General features: G+C 43.9%; 1 protein-coding gene across 1 annotated transcript; it reads left to right on the top strand.

Moving 5' to 3' along the window:
• The first annotated feature begins 22,057 nt into the window (after positions 1 to 22,057).
• Positions 22,058 to 25,625, top strand: LOC127225612 (apolipoprotein L3). Its single transcript, XM_051189100.1, has 3 exons — positions 22,058 to 22,113; positions 22,600 to 22,752; positions 23,940 to 25,625. Exons 1-3 carry the CDS (start codon positions 22,058 to 22,060, stop codon positions 24,802 to 24,804), a joined length of 1,074 nt encoding a protein of 357 aa, XP_051045057.1. The 3' UTR covers positions 24,805 to 25,625.
• The last annotated feature ends 353 nt before the right edge of the window (positions 25,626 to 25,978 follow it).

Here is a 25,978-nt window from a genome sequence, read left to right as displayed (position 1 = left end):
ACAAAATCTGGGGATTCATTTCTCATATGCAATTTTCTCTCTGAAATCCTAATTTTCTCACATACTTTTAATGCTTATTGTTGTCTTTCCCTAATGCATACCTTAAAACTTGAAAATTTTACTTTAATATTGATGTGTAACTTTTCCACAAGGAATAATAACGATTCCTAACAGCAGTCTTTGAACTCTCCGGAAAGAAGATGGGGCCCCACATCATCGTTTCCACTTGACTCAACCTGATGCATCTGAACTACAAACATTACCCTAAAACGGGTTTGAGACTGTTTTGCTAGAGACAACTCATGACTAGCTAGCTGTAATGGTGCACCTTTTTATTACACCCTGGACAGAGTTTCAAATAGAACTACAGTCAAAGAATTTTCTGCCACACAGTGACTAGCTACATATGTCACAGCTAGTTCTGTTGAGAAATTTGGTTGCTAAAAATTTTCTTCCTACAGGATCCATTGGAGCAATCATCGTCCCATTTCAGCAGGAAGTAACCTTAAGATAACGACGGCCCCTTTCCCTACCCTTGGAATTTTGGGATAATAGTCATTGTCTTTGGGTTGGCTTTAGTTATTTAGGGTTGGGTATGGAAGGTGATGCTTACACTCGGGTTTATCTTTTAGACAGGAATAGGGAATGGTTGGGTACGGTATGGTTTAGATGGGATATAGGTAGATTAGCCTATTTTCTTGTGAATTTGAGTAAGAATGAGATAGTATTTTACAGCTTACATTGTTATGTATTCTTATGTGGTAAGCTATGTAAAATTAAGTTTATATTTTGTTATATTGTGTTAAATCTTTCCACTTACAATGTTTTATACACATTATTTTTTACCATATTCTATGTATGTATACTTTTCTTGTAATCAAGACATTTTGTATATTGATACAATTTGGGATATTTATCTTGCTGCCCTTTATAGTTCTACCTCTTGTCTTGACACTTATACTCTACCTCTATTTTAGGGATTTACATGTATGTATATGTAAATAGTTATATTGTTTAAGTATTTGTTCCTGCTTTACTCAGGAAAGTTTTAATCAGTCTTTTAGCTAAGTTCCTGAGTATTACAGATTATCTTCACTCATATTTCCTGTGCCTATGAGATTAGTCAGATATCGATACTTAATCTTCAATCACTTCATAGACATGCAGAACATGGCATTTAAATGTTTTAATATTAGTACTCCATTGATATGAGACACTGTTGCTCCTGACAGCATCGTACACTTTCCCGAAAATATGTTGGACACTGTTGTTGCTCCTGCTGGAGTTCATTCTCACCTCAGCTAATGGCCTGTTGGGCAAAGAATTGCCCCCACCTTGACCACTGATTTGGACATGCAGTCCTATGTGCTTGCAGGAGACAAATATAGAAGACTCCTTGACCTTGCCAAGTCAGGGTAAGACAGCCATTCTACCTCCCTGCTGTTGTTGTGGTCTATCAAGTTCTCTTGGCCTTAGCCAAAACTGGGTGTACCAACATTGCTGTGAGACCTTGGGTGACTGTCCAGGTGGCTTGCTGTTTCTGTCCTTGCTGCACCTTTTGGAAGTTGTCCATCCGCACTTCCTGTCTACTCTAGTATTGTTATTTTCCTTCTCAGGTCTTGATGAGGTTGAAGATTAAACTATCACAACTATTATTCTCTCTTCCTAGTTAGATATATTAGATACTAGACTTACGTTTTCCAGCTTAGGACAACTCTATTGTAAACTCCATTATGCCTTCACCCTAGGACTAGATATGTAGGTCATTTTGTTCTCGATTTTCCTTTTCTTAGAGCACACTTGTTATTCACTGTTTTGTATATAGTTTTGTATTAATCCTAAATCTTTTTTTTTAGACTAAAAGGGGAATTGTAGTGAGATAGTTCTTCTGTGGCACTGACCACGCCCATTGGGGGGTGGAACCATGGACGGAAGTGACCTGTGGAAGGAGTTCAGAAAGAGAGCCGGGGAAAGCTCTCTTGCTGGCGTGACTCAGACAGGAGAGGATCGGGTTGAATTTCCTGGTGTTCATCTGTCTAGGTTGTAAGTTATTTCTCCCTGAATAAACATCTATTCGGCCTATTTGTTTATCCTGATCCTTATTTAACCATGATAATGTCTGACCTCTCTGTGTGTCCTAAACAGAAGGTATCTTAACAAGACTTACTTCCAGAGGTGACAGACGACAAGGTGGCATTCTAACATATTTCCTTTTCTGGAGGAGATGTCAGACACCTCCACCTCTAAGCATTAGGCAGGGATTTACCAAAGGGAGTCCTGGGGACATGGAACATCTCAGGTTTCCCCATCCACTTGGAGCTCCTTTACCATCGCACCCTTTCTTTTATTATTATTATTTATTTTTCTTATTTTACATATCGATCGCAGTTTCCTCTCCCTCCCTTTCTTCCTCTCTCCCTCCCCCCTCCCTCCCATGCCCCCGACCACTCTCCCATCCCATTCCCCCACGCATACTCCACAGGGAGGGTGATGCCCTCCTCTAGGAGGGATCAACAAAATCTGCCAAGTCATTTATAGTAGAGTATACTCCTGTCTCTAGACTAAGGGAGTATCCCTCCAAGGGGAATGTGCTCCCAAAGTCCTTTCCTGCACCAGGGATACATACATCCTAGTTCCACTGTCAGAGGTCCCTTAAACTGCCAGGCCTTTTAACTGAGACCTATGTTCAGGGCATCTGAATCAGTCCAATGCTGGTTACTCAGCTATCAGTCTGGGGGGCCATTAGCTCCCCCTTGTTCAAGTTATCTTTGTCTGTAGGTTTCTGTAACTTGGTCTTGTCCCCATTTTCTTATCACTCCTCCCTCTCTGCGTCTGATTCCTGTTCAGTTCAGAGTTTAGATGCAGGTATCTACTTCTGTTTCCATCAGCTACTAGATGAGGTCTCCATGATTGTAGATAAGTTAGTCAATCTCATTATTAGATAGGGGTACTAAAGGTAGCCTCTTCACTGTTTCTCAGATTGCTAGTTGGGGTCATCCTTGTAGGTCTCTGAACATTTCTGTTAGAGTCAGTTTTCTCTTCAAACTTATAATGGCTCCCTCTTTTATGGCATCTCTCTCTCTCTTTTTCTCTCTCTTATCTATTCCTCACCTACCTCAATCTTCCTAGTCCCAAGTGCTTTCCTCTCCTCCCCTTCTCTTTCTCCTTGCTCCCTCTCCACTCACTGCCCCCCATTCCCAATATGCTGGGGAGATCTAGTTACTTTCCCTTCTGTGAGGGACCTTGTATGAATCTCTTAGGTTCCTCCTTGTATCCTAGTTTCTCTGGCGGTGTGAATTATAGGCTGGTGATTCTTTGCTTTATGTCTAAAATCCATATATGAGTGAATACATACTATGTTCCTCTTTTTGTGACTAAATTACCTCATTCAGGATGGTTTCTTCAATTTCCATCCATTTGCCTGTGGATTTCAAGATTCCATTGTTTTTGTTTGTTTGTTTGTTTTGTTTTTTCTTTTTCTGCTGAATAGTATTACATTGTGTAAATTGCACCACATCTTCTTTATCCATTCTTTAGTTGAGGGGCATCTAGGTTGCTCCCAGGTTCTTTCTATTACAAATAATGCTGCTATGAATGTAGTTGAACAGATGTCCTTGTTGCATGAATGTGGATCATTTGAGTATATGCCTAAGAGCAGAATTGCCAGATCCTGTGGTAAACTGATTCCATTTTCCTGAGAAACCACCATACTGATCTCCAAAATGACTGCACAAGTTTGCACTCCCACCAGCAGTGGAGGAGTGTTCCCCTTTCTCCACATCCTCTCCAGCATAAATTGTTATTGGTATTTCTAATTTTATCCATTCTGGCAGGAGTAAGATGGTATCTCAGAGTTGTTTTGATTTGCATTTCCCCGATAGCTAAGGATGTTGAGCACTTTCTTAAATGTCTTTCACCCTTTTTATTTCCTCAATTGAGAATTCTATCTTCAGTTGTGTACCCCATTTTTAATAGGGTTGTTTGTAGTTTTGTTGACTAGTTTCTTGAGTTCTTTGTATATTTTGGAGATCAGCCCTCTGTCAGATGTAGGATTGGTGAAGATCTTTTTCCAGTATGTGGGCTGCCATTTGGTCTTGTCCACTATACCCTTTGCTTTACAGAAGCTTCTCAGTTTGAGGATGTCCCATTTATTGTCTATTTCAATGTCTGTGTACTGATGTTATGTTCAGGAAGCAGTCTCCTGTACTAATTTGTTCAAAGGTACCTCCTACTTCCTCTTCTAAGAGGTTCAGTGTGGCTGGATTTATGTTAAGGATTTTGATCCCTTTGGACTTGAGTTTTGTGTGTGACGATAGACATGGATCTATCTGCAGTCTTCTACACACCATCATCCAGTTGTGCCAGGACCATTGTATACTTCCATTGTATACTTTTAGCTGTTTTGTCAAAAATCATATGTTTGTAGGTGTGTGGGTTAATATCAGGATTTTTGATTAGATTCCATTGGTTTATCTGTCAATTTTTGTGTCAATACCAAGTTGTTTCCAGGACTATAGCTCTATACTAGAGCTTGAGGTCGAGGATTGTGATGCTTCCTGAAGTTCCTTTATTTTACAGGGTAGTTTTGTCTATCCTGGGTCTTTCGTTTTTCCATATAAAGTTGAGTATTATCCTTTCAATGTCAGTGAAGAACTGTGATGAGATTTTGATGGGGATTGCATTGAATCTGTAGATAGCTTTTGGCAATATTGCCATTTTTACTATATTTATCCTACCTATCCAAGAGCATGGGAGATCTTTCCATTTGCTGGTATCTTCTTTAATTTCTTTCTTTAAAAACATAAAGTTCTTGCTATGTAGGTCTTTCACTTGTTTGCCAAGCATTACCCCAAGATACTTTATGTTGTCTGTGGCTATTGTAAAGGGTGATGTTTCTCTGCCTTCTTTCTCAGCCCCTTTGTCATCTGTATATAGTAGGGTTACTGATTTTTTTTTTTTTAGTTTATCTTGTATCCTGCTAGTTTGCTGAAGGTGTTTATCAGTTGTAGGAGTTCCCAGGTAGAGTTTTTTGGGTCGCTTATGTAAACTATCATATCATTCGCAAATATTGACAGTTTGACTTCTTCTTTCCCAATTTGCATCCCCTTGATCTCCTTTTGTTGTCTTACTGCTTTAGCTAGAACTTCAAGTACAATATTGAAGAGATATGGAGAGAGTTGGCAGCCTTGTCTTGTCAGTTTGATGTTGGCTGTTGGTTTACTGTGTATTCCTTTTATTATGTTTAGGTATGTTCCTGTTATCCCTGATATCTCCAAGACCTTTATCATGAAAGGCTGTGGAATTTTGTTAAAGACATTTTCAGCATCTAGGGAGATGATCATGTGATTTTTCTTTTTCTGTTTGTTTATATGGTGGATCACGATGATAGATTTTTGTATGTTAAACCATCCCTGCAACCCAGGGATGAAGCCTACTTGGTCATGGTGGATGATTTCTCTGATATATTCTTGGATTCAGTTTGCCAGTATTTTATTGAGTATTTTTGCATCAATGTTCATGAGGGATATTGGTCTATAGTTCTCTTTCTTAGTTGTGTCTTTGTGTGGCTTGGGTACCAAGGTAATTGTGGCCTTGTAAAGAGAGTTTGGTAATGAACCTTCTGCTTCTATTGTGTGGAACAATTTGAGGAGTATTGGTATTAGTTCTTCTTTGAGTTTTTGGTAGAATTCTGCCCTGAAGCCAACTGGCCCTGGGCTTTGATTTTTTTTTTTTTTTTTTTTTTTTTTTTTTTGGTTGGGAAGCTTTTGATGACAGCTTCTATTTCATGGGGTTATAGGTTTATTCAAGTTGCTTAACTGTTCTTATTTTAATTTTATCAACTGATAGTTATCTAGAAATTTGTCCATTTCCTTTGAATTTTCAAATTTTGTGGAGTAGAAGTTTTCAAAGTATGACCTAAAAATTGTCTGGATTTCCACAGTGTCTGTAGTTATGTCCCCCTTTTCATTTCTAGTTTTGTTTATTTGCATGTTCTCTCTCTGCTTTTTGGTTAGTTTGGATAAAGGTTTGTCTATCTAGTTGATTTTCTCAAAAAACCAACTCTTTGTTGCATTGATTTTTTTGTATTGTTTTCCTGGTTTCTACTTTATTGATGTCAGCCCTCAAATTGATTATTTACTGATGTCTACTCCTCCAGAGTGAGTTTGCTTCCTTTTTTTCTAAGGCTTTCAGTTGTATTGTTAATTCTCTAATGTGACTATCCTCTGTTTTCTTCATATGGGCACTTAGTGCAATGAACTTTTCTTGTAGCACTGCTTTCAAAGTGTCTCATAAGTTTGGGTATGTTGTGTCTTCATTCTCATTGAATTCTAGGAAGTCTTTAATTTCTTTGTTTATTTCTTCTTTGACCCAGGTATGGTACAATTGCGCATTGTTCAGTTTCCATGAGTTTGTAGGGTTTCTGTGATTTGTCCTGTTGTTGAATTCTAACTTTAATGCATGGTGGTCTGTTAAGATACAGGGGACTATTCCAATTTTTTTGTATCTGTTGAGGTTTGTTATGTTGTCTAGTATGTGGTCGATTTTAGAAAAGGCTCCATGTAGTGCAGAGAAGAAGATATATTCTTTTGTGTTTGGATAGAATGTTCTATAGATGTCTGTTAAACGGAATTGGGACATAACTTCTGTTAGTTCTTTTGTTCTTTGTTAAGCTTCTGTCTGGTAGTCCTGTCTAGAGGTGAGAGTGGGGTGTTGAAGTCTCCCACTATGAATGTGTGAGATTTTATGTGAGCTTTGAGTTTTAGTACCATTTCTTTTATAAATGTGGGTGCCTTTGTATTTGGGGCATAGATGTTCAGAATTGAGACTTTGGACTGATGGGTTATTCCTGTGATGAATACAAAATGACCTTCTTCATCTCTTTTGATTGATTTTGGTTTGAAGTCTAACTTGTTAGATATCAGGACAGCTACAACTGTTTGCTTTTTGGGTCCATTTGATTGGAAGATCTTTTCCCAACCCTTTACACTGAGGTAATGTTTGTCTTTGAAGCTTAGATGTGTTTCTTGTATGCAGCAGAAGGATGGATTCTGTCTTTGTATCCATTCTGTTAGCCTGTGTATTTTTATGGGCAAGTTAAGACCATTAATGTTGAGGGAAAGTAAGAACCATTGATTGTTAATTCTTGTTTGTTTTAGATTTGTTGTTGGCAGTGGTATTGTGTATATATTGTGTATATATATGCTTTATCCTTTGGGTTCTTGTGAAGTGGGATTATCTATTGCCTGATGGGAGATGTCATTCTGTAAATATGTTTCTTTTACTGGCTAATGAATAAAGCACTGTTGGCCAATAGGAAAGGAAGATAGGAGGGACTAGGAGACAAGGAGGAAAGAGGAAGTAGTAGGGAGGAGTCAGCATGTAGAGACCGGAGAGAGCACAACGCCAGCCCCTCTCCGGTAAGATGAGACCATGTGGAGACACTTAGATGAATAGAAATGGGTTAATACTTAAGACAGAGCTAGCAGATAAGAAACAGAATTATATCTAATACAGGATCTCTGTCTGTTATTTGGGGCTGGCATGGCAGTGGGACCAGCGGCAGGAAAAACTACTCATAACAATTGCCTATGTATTTCTTTGCATAGTTAACTTCCTTGGGTTGGAGTTTTTCTTCCAGAACTTTCTATAGGGCTGGATTTGTAGATATGTACTGTGAAAATCTGGCTTTGTCATTGAATGCCTTGTTTTCTGTGTCTATAGTGATTGAGAGTTTTGCTGGGTATAGTAGCCTGGGCTGGCATCCGTGAACTCTTAGTACTTGTAGAACATCTATCCAGGACCTTCTGGCCTTTAGAGTTTCCATGGGGAAGTCAGGTGTAATTTTGATAGGTCTGCCTTTATGTTACCTGGCCTTTTTCACTTGCTGGTCTTAATATTCTTTCTTTATTCTCTATGTTAGGTGTTTTCATTATTATGTGTTAAGGGGTCCTTTTTCTTTGGTCCTTTGGTATTCAGTATGCTTCTTGTACTTTCAAAGGCATGTCCTTCTTTAGATTGGGAAAGCTTTCTTCAGTGATTTTGTTAAATGTGTTTTCTGCACCTTTGAGCTGGGCTTCTTTGCCTTCTTCTATGCCTATTATTCTTAGGTTTTGGCCTTTTCACGGTTTCCCACATTTTCTCGATGTTTTGTGTTAAGGATTTGTTGGATGTAAGATTTTCTTTGGTCGATGAATCTATTTCCTCTAGTTTATCTTCAGCACCAGAGATTCTCTCTTCAATCTCTTATATTCTGTTGGTTATGCTTGTGTCTGTAGTTCCTGATCATTTGCCCAGTTTTTCTATTTCCAGCATTCCCTCAGTTTGTGTTTTCTTTATTGTCTCTATTTCAGTTCTTAAGTCTTGAACTGTTTGAGTTGTTTCCTTCATCTGTTTGATTGTTTTTTCTTGGCTTTCCTTGCTTTCTTTATAAGATTTCTTCATTTCGTCCAGTTTTTTTGTTTGTTTTTTTCTTCAATTTCTTTAAGGGATTTTCTCATATCTTCTTTGAAGGCCTCTATCATTTTTATGAAGTTATTTTTTAAGTTGCTCTCTTCTGCTTCATCTGCTTTATTGTATTCAGGTCTAGTTGGTGTAGAGTCCCTAGATTCTGGTGGTGCCATGCTTGTCTTTCTATTGTTGGGTGCTTTCATGTATTGTCATCTTCCCATTGCTTGCTTCTTCCCGTGGGTGCAGGTGGAGTCTCTCTATCTACACTACTTTCCTGGTGGGCTTAGGTGGGTCAGGAGTTACAATTTCTGTAACTCTGGGTGGCTCAAGCTCTCTAATAGGTCTCTCCTCCAGCAGAGGCCCAGCGATGGGGGTCAAAGACTAAGCAGGTGGGGACTCAGGGTGGTTCCAGTATGCTCAGAGCATATCCAGAAAGTCCCCCAGAGGTGGAGGGGTTGTTGTACTTGCACTATGGTCCAGTGCTCAACCAGAGCAATGCAGGCCCAGTAGGACACAGGGTTGGGGGAAGGGTAGGTTCTCTGGCAGAGGGCTGGAGATGGGGGTCAAAGATCAGGCAGGCTGGGAGTCAGGGTAGTCCTGTGATAGGTGGGTCCAGTGTGCTCAGAGAAGATCCAGGAAGTTCCCCAGGGTTGGAGGGGTTGTTGGACCCGCACTCTGGCCTGGTGCTCAACCAGAGCAGTGGGCCAGTGGGCCCAGTAGGTGGGGTGGCCTTTGCACCCTTTCACACTATAAGGGGATCTAAGACCGCTGGTATCTCTAGGGATCTCTATGGGACCTCTAAAATGTTGTAGGGTATCCATGAAAGTAGATGGTTTTAAGCCAATAGAAAGTCTTTGTTAGCCTGCCACCAACTACACCAGTGGTCAGAATCCCAGTGTGGCATTGAGCCTTTCTCGGGATGAGATTTTAAGCACAAAAACCATATTCTGGATTGACATACTTCACTTACAAAAAACAGTCAAGAGTAGAACTCCAGAAGCTAAAAAGAAGGATTAGTACAGTTAGAAATTTCTGGGAAAAGCATGGACTTTTGTAGGGCCCTGCATGGACCCCCAAGGCACCTTGAGCAAGCCAGAAGCTATTGGCCAGAACTCCTTGCCCCAAAGCTGTTATTGGTACTCTTTCTGTTTTGATAACACACACCTGGTGACAACACACACCTTGTGGGGAGAAGCTAAACCTAAAATCCTGTAATTTTCCACTGTGCTGTTAAGTCAGTATTTAAACCCGTTCCATTCCCTCAATAAACACATTCAGCATTCCGAAACTGCCATTGAATGAATGACCCACTGTCTTGTCTCTTTATTTCAATCTCTAGGCCTTCGCCTGATTCATGGAACAGATAATAGCAAGGACACTACAGACTTTGATGGTTGAAGACTTCATTTTCCTTTTGTCAGGTGATGCTGACTTGGTGCTGGGTGTTATGGCCTCAGTGGTCCCTCCATCATGGAGTCAGTCCTGCTATGGTCTGGAAGCCTGCTAAGGTTTGGGAGCCTGTTACACTGAGAGGATGTGATACTCAGTGATTCAGAGAAGAAGCCTGGAAGAAGAACCCAGGAAAGCAGATGTCCAGATGCTGTGCACACCATCCTGGGCAGCACCAAGGTCAGCATCAACAGGACCCAGGAGGTGGGGGCAGTGTGGAGGCTGCAGGTGGGGAAAGAGGGAAATGAACAGAGCCAGGAGTGACAGGGGGGATCTGTGGAGGGTCCCCTAGTCTGTGGTGGCAGGTCTTTGCCATGCAGATCACAGAGACCCCAGCTGAAACGGGCTCAGCCAAGGAAAACCTAGAATGGCAGGCCTGAGGTCACTCCTTGAGTGAGTCAGCAGGGAGCATGGACTGAGGGTAGATTCCAGGAAACAGCAGCTTTCTCTTTCTCTTTCACTTTCTGGTTTGGGTATATCAGCAGGAGACCATTCAGTTATCACTTGGATGCACAGCTGGCCACAGGTGTCCACACAGCTGAAGACTATCCAGTCCCGTCTGCACTCAGCCTGTTGGAGGTTACTGGTAAGTTGGGGAATATCTAAGCTCTCACACCTGCATACCCCCACAGCCACTCTGGACGAGGATTATGGACCCATTTTGTTAATAAGTTCAGCAAGATCAGGCATCTGCCTTGGGGGGGGGGGTCACAGACACAGCAACAAAGAAGCTGGCCTTGCAGCAGTTTGGGGCCAAGCTGCTCCCACCTTTCCATCTACCCCAAGCACAGGACAGGGCAAGGGACTTCTCAAATGAGACCATACAACCTATGGGGCTCAGGACGTCTGCCAGGATGCCTGAGACTTGATCAGGAGAAGTCAGAGAGATGTCTGCTGTCAGTGTCCTCCATTGGGAAATGGAGGAAACAATGAGATGGTGGACAGGGGTCCAAGACTCTCTGTTCTTGGGGCCTGGACACCCAAAGGTGGCTCTGAGAGATGTGACTAAAACAGATTGGGGTCAAGGGCTCTTTTTTGAGATGTTAGGACCCAGAGGTTTTTGACCTAACCTGTCTCTGCACCCACACTCTGCGTCGTGAGGAAACTGAGGCTTCAGAAGAGAGTGACTTGACCAGGCTTCTGGGACAGGGGCTAAACAGGAGGCTGACAGCTATCTACCTTCTGGGCTTCACCTGCCCTCTGCTCTCCTGTTAGAAGATGAGTGGAAAGGGCAGGGCTCTTGTGTATCCAGTTGGAACACACACACACACACACACACACACACACACACACACACACACACACACGCCTGCATTATGTAGCCAGAACTAGCTCCTAGAAATCAAGTGTCTCCCATGTCCCCACACCTGCAGCATGCTTTCAGGCTTTCAAAGTGCTCTCTGGTATTACTGGTTTGTTTGACCACCACAGCCTGACTGGAAATTTCATCCCTTCTCTCTTTTGGCATTAAAACTTGACTGCTACCAGTTGCTCCTGTGATCCTGAACATGGTTTCCTGGAATGTTTGCTGTCATTCTGCCCACTGGAAACCTGAGGCTAGATGTGGTTCCGCCTGGGATTTGTTCAGTGTTTGATGTCCTGGAACATCTGGATAGTTCATTATTATAGGGGAGAAAGTGGGCAGGGGATGTTTGGAATCATTTGGGCAGAGGAAAAGTAGGAGTGTGAGAAGAGAGATGAGATGAGATGAGATGAGATGAGATGAGATGAGATGAGATGAGATGAGATGAGATGAGATGAGATGAGATGAGGAACAGGTGACCTTGAGGGAACAGGAACCGGAAGGTGAGGATGAATACACAAAGCAGGGTTGAGAGAGTACTCTGTGTTGAAGGGAGGTTGGGTATATTGTTATTTGGGTTATGTAGTCGAGTAGCCTGGAAGGGAATGGGATGAGGGGAAGGGATGAAAGGGCAGCATGCTGGGCTGTTATGTCAGAGCAATTATCATCTTTACAGATGGGCCAGTCTGATGCAGCCATCTGACAGAAAGGAGCTACCATCCATGTAAAAGGTGTAGGCGGAAAAGTAGTTAGAGAACACTCTTGTGTATGAGATGAAGTAGGAGATTTTGGAGAGTTTTTGACAGGAGCATAGATCATCCAGAAAACGTTGACTCAAAGGGGAAAGCATGGAGGGGTTGATGGGAAGACAAGTTAGGATTGGGAGTGATGAGTTTGGAGGGATGGAATCCAAGACAGAGGAAGGGATTGGAGTCTTCTGTAAGTTCGGAGTTGAGGGAGAAAGTGGTAGGAATAGATGGTGACAGGGGGTCCCAGAGTTTGTTAGAGTCTGAGCAGAGGGGCTGTGACAAGAGTGTGTAGACAAGGCCAGCTGTGGATGGCGCCGTATAGAGCTATGGAGAAGTAAGGGATGGGACAAAGATCAGTGTTTCCGGGTTTTGGAAGTGTAAGGGTGGAAAGGTCTGCATAGATTTGGGAGGCACAGGGTTAGGGCAGAAGGGAGAATGATTTAAGTTTAAGGAATTAGCAGTGAATGGGAGGAAGTGCTCATGAGGGGGTCCAGAAGGGGCCTGATATGGGGAATGTAGCAGGAGTGAGTATTTAGGGATCCATGTGTGGAGACCGTTGGACATAAGGGCAGAGATAAGGAGCAGAAATGAGCAAGGTAGGTTACATTGAGGTGTTTATGGATGGGTGTGAGAGAGAATCCAAGATAGGTGACTTGGGAGAGGAGAGTTGAGCTTTGGAAGGTGATAACTGGTTATCTGTGGAGCTGAGGAAACAGAGGAGGGAGGCTGTGTCAGATTGGCTATCAGCGAGGGAAGGAACTGCAAAGGAGGAGGTCATCTATGTCCTGAAGCAAGCAGGAGGGAAGGGGGGAGTCAGGCCAAGTCCACAGCCAGTGCCTGACCAAATAAATAAATAAATAAATAAATAAATAAATAAATAAATAAATAAATAAAGGTGGTAACTGTCTCTGAACTCTTGAGGAAGGGCAGTTCAGGTCCGTTGTATGATTGTTGAGCGTCAGGATTCATCTATGTGAAGGCAAAAATATGAGTGGACATCCAGGAGTACCGAGAAGAAAACAGCTTTAAGATTTAGGACTGAAAAGTGAATTGCAGCATGGGTAATGGAGAGGATAGCCTGGGAATTAGAGACTATAAGGTGTAGAGGGAATTAGCAGCATTAATGGAGCAAAGGTCCTGGACCAAGCAGAAAGTTCCATTGGTTTTTTTGGTGGGGAGGGAGTTGGTGGGGTTTTGTTTTGTTGGGGGAGATTGGGGGCTCAAGACAGGATTTCTTTGGGTAACAGCCCCTGGACATCCTGGAACTCACTTTTATAGACCAGTTCGGCCTCAAACTCATGGACTTCTGCCTGCTTCTGCCTTCCCAGAATAGCGTTAAAGGCAGTCATCACCACTGCCTGGTTCGTTGGGATTGTTTCTGTTTTTGTTTTTTTTACTGTTAATCTGGGAGTGTTGTAGGGTGAGGAGGTGAGACTGAGAAAGAGTTTGGGCAAAAAGAATTGAGTGATAGATTTCAGGCCTCAGAGCTGGCTAACGGTAGGGAATATTGGGGTTTGGAGATGTAAGCGGAGGGTCTTTGAGTATGGTGTGCCTCAAACGAGGCAGTGGAAGTCATACAATGGGATTGATTGAAGAAGTGGGCAAGGGGCAAGAGAGGTTTGGGATTCAGAGAGTGGGGATGCACGACAGAGGCTGAGGGAAGGAAGAGGGCTGATGCAGGAGGGGCCTGGGAAGCTGTTGTCAAGGAGAAGACAAAATGTATGTCAACTCTGGAGAGGACATCCCTTCCTAGTAAGGGAGCAGGACATGAGGGAATGAGGAGAAAGGACTGGCAAAGGAAAACCTTTGAGAGGAGGAAGTTAAGGGAGGAGTCTGGGGTTAGGTGGGGTCAAGAACTGTGTGTTAGAGTAGGGTCTGTGTGAGACCCCAGAGGAAGTGACAGGAAGGTCAGACTTGTCTGGAATTATTTCTTGGATTTATGTACCTTAAATTGCTTTCTTAGACCTGCAGAAACTCTCAATCTTTCTTCGTGTGAAGCCTGTCAGTCAGCAAGGTAAACTGGACTGACAGGCAGGTAGGTGCTTGCTGTTGTTGATGCTCCAGTTATCATCAATGTTGTCAGAGAGCTCAGAAGGATAGCTTCGAGTAGGAAGCATAATTTAAATGGTTTTTTGCATGTTAAAATGGCAGAGACTTACCTAGAAGTTGTTCGAGGCTTGTGTGGTTCATGGGGTGCAGAAGCAGTCAGTCTATAGTTGTCAGACATAGGCACATTTAATCTTCAGTTGTCACACAGAGCAGCTGGCCTTCAGATGTCAGACCCAGGTCAGAGGAGTTTTGCCTGTAGAGGAAGAACTCAAAGAAATTAACCTCCTTTGCAATTTTTTGGTTTTTTGTTTGTTTGTTTGTTTGTTTTTTGTATACTCAGTTTAAGCTGTAGGCAATTCAGGACTGGAAAGGGTTAAGTTGAAAAAGTGGTAATGGCCTTGGTGGCAACCCACCTTAACAGATCATGCCATCCATATGTTCCTAAGAGTTTTGAGGGAGGGAAGAGAGGGTAAGGGAGCTGTCAGCCTAATATCATTGACCTAGAGCAAAGAGCTTAGAGTTTACACTGCGAGTCCTTTCTCTTACCATCTATGATGAGCTACATCCTGCCTCATGGAGTGGAGCTACACCGCCAGGGTGAACGGAATTCACTGCTCCACCTGTGACTATAGCTAAATTGATGGAGGGACAAAGAAGCATATGAACTGTCATCAAGGTCCAAGCATGACCTTAGGGTAGGGAAGCAGCTGCTCATTAACATTGTCAACAAAAAAATACAACACTCATCCCAAAGAGGTAAGGCACAGTTTAATCTAGACCCAAATAGGAAGGACCCATGGCCCAGGAATACAGAGTTAGGTTACACCAAAGTCCATGTTCCAACATGGAAACCATTTCATGAAGTTTTTATAATAACAGAAGGAAGAAAGCAATAACTGAACACATTTCCAAGATATTTGTGGAAACATCAGAGATGGTTACTGGCCTCAGAGGCCATCTGTTGGTGTTCTCAGCTTGTGGATTGGTGAAAGCTAGTAGTCTACTAAGTTAATACATCCCAGTTTTTATCTCTTAGTCATTGGTGTTAAAGCCAACACAAAGGTGGCAAGGGATGGATAGTAAGGGGACTAAATACAGTTAGAGACAAACTGTCATTATGCTCCTGATCTGCAACATTCCAACCTCTCCACAACTCATCAAGCTATTCAGGCTCTTAGAAGCCTCAGTTGGGTTTCCTTCTAGAAACTTTCATTTACACCATCCACATTTGTTCCTGAGCTCAGAGCCAAGGTTGTGCCCCAAGAAGCCAGGTGAGTGGCTTGTACACAGTAGAGGGACAGGGCCCAGCAGAGTTGAGAAGTGACACACAGAGGGACCCACAGTCACTGGTGGCTGAGAACACAAAGTTTCACCGTGCACTACGAGATGAGAATGTTCTATGGTTTACTAACTGACAGGTATGTGAAGGGGCAAGACTGAGGGTGGCACCTACTGAGGAACTTGTCTGGGGCATCCACTGGATCATCTGCTGCTCTGAAGGTGTGATCCTACTTGCCCTTCTCGGGCTGGACACACTGGCCCTCCACTTCGTCTGGCTGTCACTCAGATGCACATCTGGGGACTGGACACACTGCTAAGGACAGCTGTGTCGTATCTAACTCAGCCAGGAGAAGATTCTTCCATAAGTAGGGAGATATCTGCCCATGCCCACAGCCACTCTCAAAAAGAACTATTGCCCCATTCTGTATATTTGATTTAGGCACTGGCCTGAGTCACAGGTTCACCAACCTGTGGCTGAACTTGCATCCAGGTTGGAATACAGCTGCTATTACCTCTACTTCAGAAGGCAGCACAAGAGACTATAGGACACCCCTCAGATGGGTGAGCCAAGGGGTTCATTCATCTTAGTTTCAGACCACCTGAAATGTGACTAGGGCACCTCAGAGGGAAGATGGCTTTTCTGGGTGACCCTTTGGAATAGGAAGAATTGAAGAATGTAGGTGGAGAGAGCAGAGGGCCCAGAGTCCACCCATCCATGTGTCATGACCTAGACTTGGCCCTAGGATATTGCCACATGAACAGATGAAGGCAAAGGTGGACTTACCAGAAACAAGGAACCCAGAGATTGCACCATAGTTCTCTGACCTTGTGTCTGTGCCATATTCTATGGTGGAAACTGAGGTCCAGAAAAGAGTGTCCTGTTCCAGATACTAGAAGGAGCTATATCATTGGATCTCCAGGCTGCATCTCCTGGCCTTGGCCAGCCTCTCTTCAGTGTGTGTAGTTGCAGAAGGTAGGCAGAGGGTGTTCTGAGTAATAGCTGTGAAAGAGTATCAGTGTGGGGACAGGTAAGGCAAATTGTAAAATCCTATAAACAGTTCCATTGTGTAGGGCAGAGTCCAGGTATGGGCAACCTATTTGTCTATACCAGCAAAGTATACTATAGAAACTTTGGAATTATTTGAAATCACATTTTCCCTTTATATTCAGAGTCAGCTGTGAGACATTGTGTACAGTAATTTCCCTTTTAGAATCTCCTTTTCATCTGATAAGCAGAGTCGGCAGCACTCTCCCTGGTAGCTGGATGCCTGGCACACATGTGCCACAGAGGCCATGGGAAAGTGGATACCAGGAAGCCTGACCTTCTCTCTGATCCAGAGATTCTCAGACTAATGAAGCCAGACCCCAGAACCATCAAGGACTTAAAGTATAGATGATGAAAACAATTTAAACTTTCTTCACTTGAATTAATTAAACAACATCCCACCACAGTGCACATAACAAAGACACACCCATAATTCCATGTCAGATTTAGCTCCATGAAGTTGGTTTCAACCTTTGTCCCAGGAGTTTCCAAACTGGTTTATTTCCTAACAATTTCTGTGTCTGCACGGCAGAGCACACCCTGCAGCTAGTGGACTCTGGTTGAGTGGTGTGAGGGCTAGTCTTGGTTGTTCACTTGACTACATCTGGAATTAAATTAAGACCCTAATGTGGGGCCCACCTGTGAGGGGATAGTTGCTTAATTTAAAGTGGGAAGACCCATTCCTAAGCCAGATCCTTGAGATGGGAAGATATGCCTTTAATACAGATCTTTTGAGGAGGGAGGCCCTGACTCATATCAAGGCCACACATTCTGCTAGAGGCCTATATAAAGACGTGAAAGAAAGAAGCTTTTGATCTTTGCCTGCTTGCTATTGCCTAACCAACAAGTCCATTCCTTTGCTGCCACTAGAGCCTCCTTCTGCTGGTTCCAGCATATACTGACGACCAGCTGAAACATCCAGCCTGTGGACTGAGCAACTATTGGAGTCTTCAACCTTCCATCCCTACGCAACCATTGTTGGACTAGCTGAGCCACAGTCTGTGAGTCATTCTAATCATTCCCCTTTCTATATATATGGAGAGATTTATTCTATAGGTTCTGTTACTCTAGAGAACCCTGACAAATACTCCCAACCCCAGAGTGGCCTTAAAGCTACACTGACCTGCACCTGATACTGCTGGCAGGTTTCCATGGACTTGCTCTGCTGCCTGCCTGCTGGATGTATGACATAATATGCCCACCTGGGCAGAGTACAGTCCTGGGTGGGTGTTGTTGACTGTTCTGCAAAACTCCACAGTTTTCATAGCCCAACAGCTACACTGGGATGTGAGCACATTCAACTGCACCAATGGACATCTTTAAGATGTTTAAATTCTTTGACCAGTAAATTATTTTTAAGATTCATCTCTGTATTAAAGTGATTTTTTTTAACCTGTCAATGATGAGATGACTCCCTCCCTGTAACGTTAAGTACAAAGTTCCTATTACTGTTATCAAAGAGAAAGGATTCTGTCCCAGAAGAGCTGACCCTGGGTTTCACTTTGGGGAGTGGACTTCAGAACACCTGTCACATATCAGTCCCTGACTGAATCTTATTTTTGTAATATTCTTTTTATTTCATTATGATTTCATGTGAATATGAGATGGCTTGAACAGGTGGGGCACACACCTGAGGTCCTAACACTTGGGTGGGGCAGGCCTAAGATTAGGCGTTCATATTTCTCCTAGGCTACACAGTGAGTTTGAGGCCAGCCTGGGCTATGTACACACTTGGAAGGTTCGGAGAAGAACACTGACTCATCAGTTACAAGGACAGAGTCCAGTCCTGAGTGTGAGCCACCATATCTTCAACTGTTACCACAGCAGCACATCATTCACCCTCATTTTGGTCAGGTCCCAGGAGGAGCTGATGCCTCTTTCACATATTGCTAATCACGTTTTCTTTCCATCCCTAGCTTCCAGGAAATCTCAGTCAGTTTGTGTTTCTCTCTTTATGAGGTCTTCTCCACCCCCAAAGACTACTGAGGACTGGGTCAGAAGGAAGGAGTGAGCATCCTCATATGCAGCCTGTGTTAGATGTTAGTGCCCTTAACCCAGTCCTACTTCTACAGCTATCATAAGGAAATAGTCTCAAATGCAGGAACTAACAGGCAAGGAGAACATTCTTTGCATCACTATTTACATAATGAGTAGGAACATCATAGGTCCAGGAGTCAGGGAGAAGAGCAGGTGCCAAGGGCAGCACACAGCAGGACAGGGATTATCCTGATAGGACAAGAATATCACACAAGCAAGAAGAGGTCTCCTGGGAACCACAGAGCACCCCAGTGAACTTTCTAAAATAAGGACCTGGTACCTTGCACACGCAATGCTGTGGATAGAGAAGCATTGATAACACACACACACACACACACACACACACACACACACACACACACTGTGATGCACACATGTAATATAAATACAAGGGAATGCAGTTGTGTTTTTAAGACAGTGGAGCTTAGTCATCTCAAGTGAGAAATGGATTAGCATGTTCTGCGTTCAGGTCCTCACTCTGTCAACACTGAAAACTCACACATATTAGCTGAATATGTGCCTCCCCCACCTCCTTGACATAGAGTCAGAAGATCTCAACCTAATAGAGCATGTGCAAAGACTTCATTAGGTATGAGTAAAGAGCCCAGAGCATCATGGACTGTAAGTGTCATGGTTTGGAATAGGAGTGGCTCCCATAGGCTCATATATTTGATGCCTGGTAATTAGGGTGTGGCACTATTTGAGAGTAATTAGGAAGTGTGGTGTTGTTGGAGAAGATGTGGCCTTGTTGAAGGAAGTATGTCACTGAGGTGGGTTTTGAGGTTTCAAAAGCTAGAGGCAAACCAATGTCTTTCCCTTTCTGCTGTCTGGGGAATCTGAATGTAGAATTCTCAGCTATAAAAGCAATGGGTCTGCATGCATACCTCCATGCTTTCCACCATTGTGGTAAATGGATTAAGCCTCTGAAACTGTAAGCAAGCCTCAATCAAATGCTTTCCTTTATAAGAGTTGCCTTGGTCATGGTTTCTCTTCACATCAATAAAACATGGACTTAGATGGGAAGTATAAGAAGTTACCATTAATAGATATCGCTATTATATACACTACCATTAATACTGCAAGTTTCTACCAGAACATTCTTCTCCATCTTTCATCCTATATGCAGAGTCCATTGTTTCTCCACAGCTGTGTCCTCAACTGATGTCACCTTCATCGCCTCCAGTATCTCCTTGGTTTTGGAGGAGCACAGGGCCAGAAGCAATCAGGGCAGGCATCCTCCACCTTGGCTGGGGTGAGGGCAGCAGGGTTGGAGCCACAAGATCAACTTCTTTAAATAGCACCAGGAAACAGAAGAACTTAGTGTCAAGTTCTTTCTGTCCTTGGCAGCCATGTTGAATGATTTGTGGGTCACCAAATCACCTGGTCACAGCAGCTGTCCCCATTCTGTCCCACAGGTTGTTTTTCCCCCAGTAGCCTGGACGCCTGTGGAGCTGTAAGGAAAACCTGCCAGACTCCCCTGAGTGATACCAAGACCCAGCAGCTGTCATGGGCTCCCCAGGTAATCAGTCTTGTTCTCTGCTGCTGCTCATGGCCTAGGACTGCCAGAGCTTCCCTGCTGAGTGCCTGCTGAGGAGTCAAAGATTCAAGAGGAGAACCCCCAAGGGGGAGCAGAGAGAGTTCCCCAGGCCTGGGTCACAGAGGCCCCCTTCCTGGTCTTGTATAGGGGTGCATTCTCAAGAGGCTCCTCAATACCCAGCCTGAAAAATGGAAGCCAGAAGGGAAGGGAGTGAGTTTAGGGACTTAAGAGAGAAATTTAAGGAGAAAAAGGGAGGGAGTTGGAGGAGGGAGGGAGAGAAAAATGGAGGGAACAGGAGGCAGGAAGGTTGAGATATGAGGCAGCTCCAGCCCCTTCATGGAGGCTTGCTCTCAGTTGACCCTGACAAGCTGTCCCTGAGGAGGGAGCCCACCCTGCTCCAGCTCAGGAACCCACCTGTTCTAACTGCCTCAGCAGGAAGAAACTGCACTTCAGGGAGTCTGGACCCACTGTCCATTTCTGTTACCTGGAAAGTGTCACCTCATATTACCTGTATCTCCAGGCCCATTGTCCCCATGTTGTTCTGAGGACCAGAGTAACAAACAGGCAGACCCAGTGCCTGCTGTATGGTGAGCCCTCCCTGTTGCTTTCCTGCTCTCCTTGAACCCCATTAATTTCAAGGAATCTAATGCCCATTGCAGGTTCTTAGGGCTCCAGCTCTGCACTGCAGGACAAGTGCTTACTTACCAGCTGTGCCTACCTAATCTGGGCCTGGTGGTAACTTTTCTTCAGAAAAGTTTGAAGTTGAAGCCAAACCCAGAAGGGAGAAAAAAAAAAAAAAAAAAAAAACCAGAAACAAAAAAATTCCACCTTCAAGTGGCTCCTAACCAGTAACCACTCTACACCCAGGAGCAATCGTCAATGCCAAGGAACACCCTACACCAGGAAAGAACCACCCTACAACTAGGAAACACCCTACAATCACAAACCACCCTAAATCCATGAAACACCCCACACCAGGAACCATCCTACAACAGGAACCACCATACACCAGCCTTAACCATACAAGTCTCCTCCTACTCACTGTCACCTGGCTTCCCATGGCCTCAAATCACAGAGATCCACCTGCCTTAGCATCCCTAGTGATGGGATTAAAGGTGTGCACCATTACGCTGCCTCCATTTCCTTTTTAAAATTCTTCTAATGACTTAGAAGACCATTCATTCATTTTTTTTCACTCATTCATTTACTAAAATCTAGTTGATAAAACTAGTGTCACTCAGGGCTGGAAAGATGGCTCAACAGTTGAGAGCACTTCCTGCTCTTCCAGGTTAAATTTCCAGCATCCACGTGGCAGCTGACCATATCTGTAATTCCAGTCCCATAGGATCTGGCACCCTCACACAGATATACATGCAGGCAAAACACCAAGGCACATTTTTTAAAAAAATTTTAAAGACAACTAGTGTTACTCAATTTGAGCATATTTTGATGAGTGAGAATAGATTTGTTTACTTACAGTATTATATGATTTGATCCATCCTGGCAGGAAGACAATGTGGGCATCTCAAATCATGGCACACAAAAAGCAGTCAAAGCAGTGACAAGAAAGGGTCAAGACAAGATGCCCATCAGCTCCAAGACACATTCCAGGCACCCGCCTAACTCCAGCCAGGCCCCACTTCCCATGGTGGCTCACCTCAGTCTTTGAACCACTCATTAGCTTAGAGCACTTAGGATCTACTCACAAACCACTCAAATAAGGACTACTGTTCTCCAAGATATTTATTAGTCCAGTGGATTGAAACTCAGGATTAATAACTAACCATCCCAGAGTCAAAAGTCGCCATTGGGACTAGAGAGTGATTCAGAGGTCAAGAGCATTTGCTGCTCTTACAGAGGACATGGGTTCAGGGCCCAACATCCATATCACATTCACAGCAGTCTATAGCTACCACTCTAAAGGATCCAAAACCCACCTTGGGCACCACAATCACACATGGTGCATAGACATACATACAAGCAAGCAAAATATTCCTATACATAAAAAAGAAGATCAAGGAGAAAAGTCACATACAAGAACCCTGCCACAGGCACACAGTAAGTGGAAGCCATCACTGGACTCTCACTCTTCCTGTGCATGAGGGGCTCACTTCCTACTCGTTCTGAACTGAAAACGACAGGTGTCTCTGCAAAGCACAATGACACAGCTCTCGTACATCCATCTTTTCAAGATGTCATCACTAAGTGACACTGGGTAGGTGGTTTGAAAAGAAAAAAACCTATTCTCTCCCTGTCCTGGAATGCAAGATCCACAATCAAAGTGAGGCAAGTTGGCTCTAGGGAGCCCTCTGTTCAAGGTTGGCAGAGGAACCTGTACCCTGTGCTGGCCCATGGCCTCTCTGATGTGTCTGGAGAGTTGAAGAGAGGCAAGGAAAGAGAGAAAGGGAAGAAGAAGGAAGGTAGAGAAGGAGGGAAAGGAAGGGAGGGAGTTTCTTCTGGTTGCTATAAGGACATTGATACTATGGATTAGGGTTCTCACTCACAACCTCGCTTGGTTCTTTAACAGTTCTATCCCCAAATGCAGTCACCTGGGGTTACAGTTTTTACAAATGAATAAAGGGACCCAACTCAGTCTCACCCAAGAGTGACACCAAAGTATATATCAAGCAAAAGATGCTCAGAAACACAGTTAACCAACTTGTTCCTGAAGCCATTCAAGCTCTTATGCATGGTCCTCTAGCCATATTCCCTTTCCTGCTCTTCTAGAGAGAAAAGGCTTCATTGAGCTTGTGTTTGAGTACCTCCTGGACACAAGGAGCACAGAGGCCCTGCTGGTTCTGCGGACTGAAGAGGAAGCCTGGAAATGGCTTATAGCAAAAGCCGGTTTGTCAAGGTCACCTCCCTAGAGGATGCTAGCAATGCCACCAGACATGCTTTGCTGTCTTTTGGGGGATAGGAAAACTCTACCCAGGCAAATCAAGTTTTTAGGGTTCATGGTGTCCCTTCTCAGGAAAGATTTCCTCAATGCTGTTCAATATCAGTGAACAGCTTCTGATTAAGGAGAGATGGCAACCATAGGGGACAAGATTGTTTCTGCTATTGCTGTTCCTGTGACCATGAGAACTTAGTTTATTACCTTCTGCTTTGTTTTGAGATCATTGCACTTCACTGTAAGAAAAATAAGAGGACATATATGGAGGGCTCAGCATATGGCCAGAACATAGTAGGTTTCATTGAAAGTTGATTTTTATAAGAGGTTTTGTTTTTTATCTGCGTGTGTGTGTGTCTATGTGTCTGTGTGTGTGTATATGTGTGTGTGCATGAGTGTGCATGTGTCTGTATGTTTATGCGTGTACATGAGTGTATGTGTGTGTGTGAATGTGTGTCACTGTGTGTGGGTGTGTCTGTGTGTGAGTATATGTGTGTGCATGAATTTGCATGTGTGTGTATGTGTGTCTGTCTTGTGTGTGTGTGTGTATGCGTGTGTGTGTCTGTGTGTGCATGTGTGTGTGTGCATGAGTGTGATGGGAGATGCCATTATGTATATATGTTTCTCATACTGGTTAATGAATAAAGCACTGTTGGCCAATAGGAAAGGAAGATAGGAGGGACTAGGAGACAAGGAGGAAGAGGAAGTAGTAAGGAGGGGTCAGCATGGAGAGACCGGGGAGACCAGATGCCTGCCCCTTTCCCCGGTAAGAAGACCACGTGGAAATATTAAATTAACAGAAAAGGGTTAATACTTAAGACAGAGCTAGCCGATAAGAAACAAGTAATGGGCCAACAGAATTGTATCTAATACAGAGTCTTGGTGTGTTAATTGGGGCTGGCATGGCGGCGGGACAAGACCAGGCGGTGAGAGGAAAAACTGTACTCCTTACGAGTGTGCGTTTGTGTGTATGTGTATGTGTGTGTGTGTATCTGTGTGTGTCTCTGTGTGTGTCTGTGTGTGAGTGTATGTGTGTGTGTGCATGACTGTGCATGTAGGTGTGTGTGTGTGTGTGTGTGTGTGTGTACTTCTTGCAATTGAGTGAACTTGTCTTACAAGCTCTCTCCTTCACTCAGTCTTTCCTGTTACAGAGAAGAGGAAATTGCCTTGCATGAAGCTCTTAGTGAGATCATTGCAGATCCTGATATAGAAGATGAATATGACCTCCAAAATGACCTTGAGGAGAAGAAAAGGTTTTTGGATATTTATCCTCAGGTGAAACTGGAACTTGAGCGCCACATTGGGAAGCTCCACACCCTTGCAGACAAGATTGACAAGGTGCACAAGGACTGCACCATCACACAAGTGGTGGCCAGCTCTGCCAGTATTGTGTCTGGAGTCCTGACAATCCTTGGCCTCACTCTGGCACCTGTGACAGCAGGAGTCAGTCTGGGACTTTCAGCCACAGGCTTGGGGCTTGGAGCGGCAGCAGCTGTGACCAGTGTTTCCACAGGCATTGTGGAAAAGGTAAGCACAGTGTCAGCAGAAGCTGAAGCCAGCCAGCTAGTGCCAACCAACAATGACACAATGAAAGCCATTAAAGAAGTTTTGGAGAAGGGCATCTCTAGGCTCATTTCCATATCTAAGAATTCATTCCGGAACTTGGAAGTCATCAAGAAAAACATCGATGCCATCAAGCTGGCCAAAGCCAACACTCACCTAGCTAATAATGCCAAGCGTCTCATGACAACAGGGACAGTGTCAGCCCAAACAACAAGACAGGTGCAGAAAGCCTTTGGAGGCACTGCTCTGGCAATGACCAAAACAGCCCGGATCATGGGTGCAGCTACCGCAGGCCTCTTCCTTGTGAGTGACGTGGTCAGCCTTGTGGAAGACTCAAAACATTTGTACGAGGGTGCGAAGACAGAATCTGCTGCAGAGCTGCGGAAGCAGGCTCAGGGCCTGGAGCAGAAGTTGCAGGATCTCATCCAGGTACATGAAATCCTGACTCAGTAAACTCTTCTTAGTGCATCTCAGCAGACTGGGGATGGAGGCTGTACTGGGCAGAGCCATGGACACATGATAGCTCCTGACTGTATGTCTTTAACAGCAATGCCATGATGGTGGGAGTGCCTGCTAGAGGGAGAGGCCACATTAGGAACCAGGAATCCAGAACACAGGTAGGACAGGCTTGTGGCCTCTCACCACACTACACCTTTAGATCCAACAACCTCCGACATTCCACATCCAGGTGCTGACTAAGCCACAGCATGGCCACTCCTCTGTCATGTCCCCACACTACTCCTAGCTAAGGCTGTGAGGACCATCCTCACAGTCTTCAGAGCTAACAACTTTCTCACTGCTTTCTGGTTGTTTGTGTAGAGAATATCTCCCCCTTCCTAGTTCTACCTAATTCTGTATTTCCACAAGCATTTCCTCATCTTGAAATCAGACTCTGGATGTGAACCCCATTTTTTGTTCACGGGTAGTGATCGAAGCTTTTGGAGGAATGCTCAGTTGCTAGAAAGGAAAGAGTTCGTGGAACTTCATCTGCACAGACATCACAGGTTCTTGTCCTATGTGCCAGCCATGGATGAACGAGGAAGAAGAGGATATGGCTGGTGAGTTCTACTCTATGCTACGAGTCTTTTGGGGTAATCTCAAGGTTGAATTCCTACTGAAGTTAAAAATCTGCTGTAATTGCATGAGATCTGCTGACACTCACATATTGCGGTAAATAAGGATCAGGATAAACAAATAGGCCGAATAGCTGTTTATTCAGGGAGAAATAACTTACAACCTAGACAGATGAACACCAGGAAATTCAACCCGATCCTCTCCTGTCCGAGTCACGCCAGAAAGAGAGAGCCTTTCCTGGCCCCCTCCGACCTCCTTCCACAGGTCACTTCCGCCCATGGCTCCACCCCCCAATGGGCGTGGTCAGTGCCACAGAAGGAGACAAAGTGAATATCCCACTACACTCACATGAAGACTACATTTGATCCATAATATTTGAAGAATAAATTTGTCAACACTGACCTGGTTCTGCTTTGTGTGTTTTCTGCAAATGATATCATGTGTTTTTAGATTGTTGAACATAGAAAGTTGGTAATTGCCTCCTGGTTTTTATTATCTCCTCTTTTAAAAACTGTTTTCTGTCTTGTGGTTCAACAAGAATGTTTCAAATTTA

Source organism: Phodopus roborovskii, unplaced genomic scaffold, assembly GCF_943737965.1.
Source record: "Phodopus roborovskii unplaced genomic scaffold, PHOROB, whole genome shotgun sequence".
NCBI classification, from domain to species: domain Eukaryota; kingdom Metazoa; phylum Chordata; class Mammalia; order Rodentia; family Cricetidae; genus Phodopus; species Phodopus roborovskii.
Note: the sequence above shows the minus strand (reverse complement) of the source record. Positions and strands in the feature narration are given on the sequence as shown.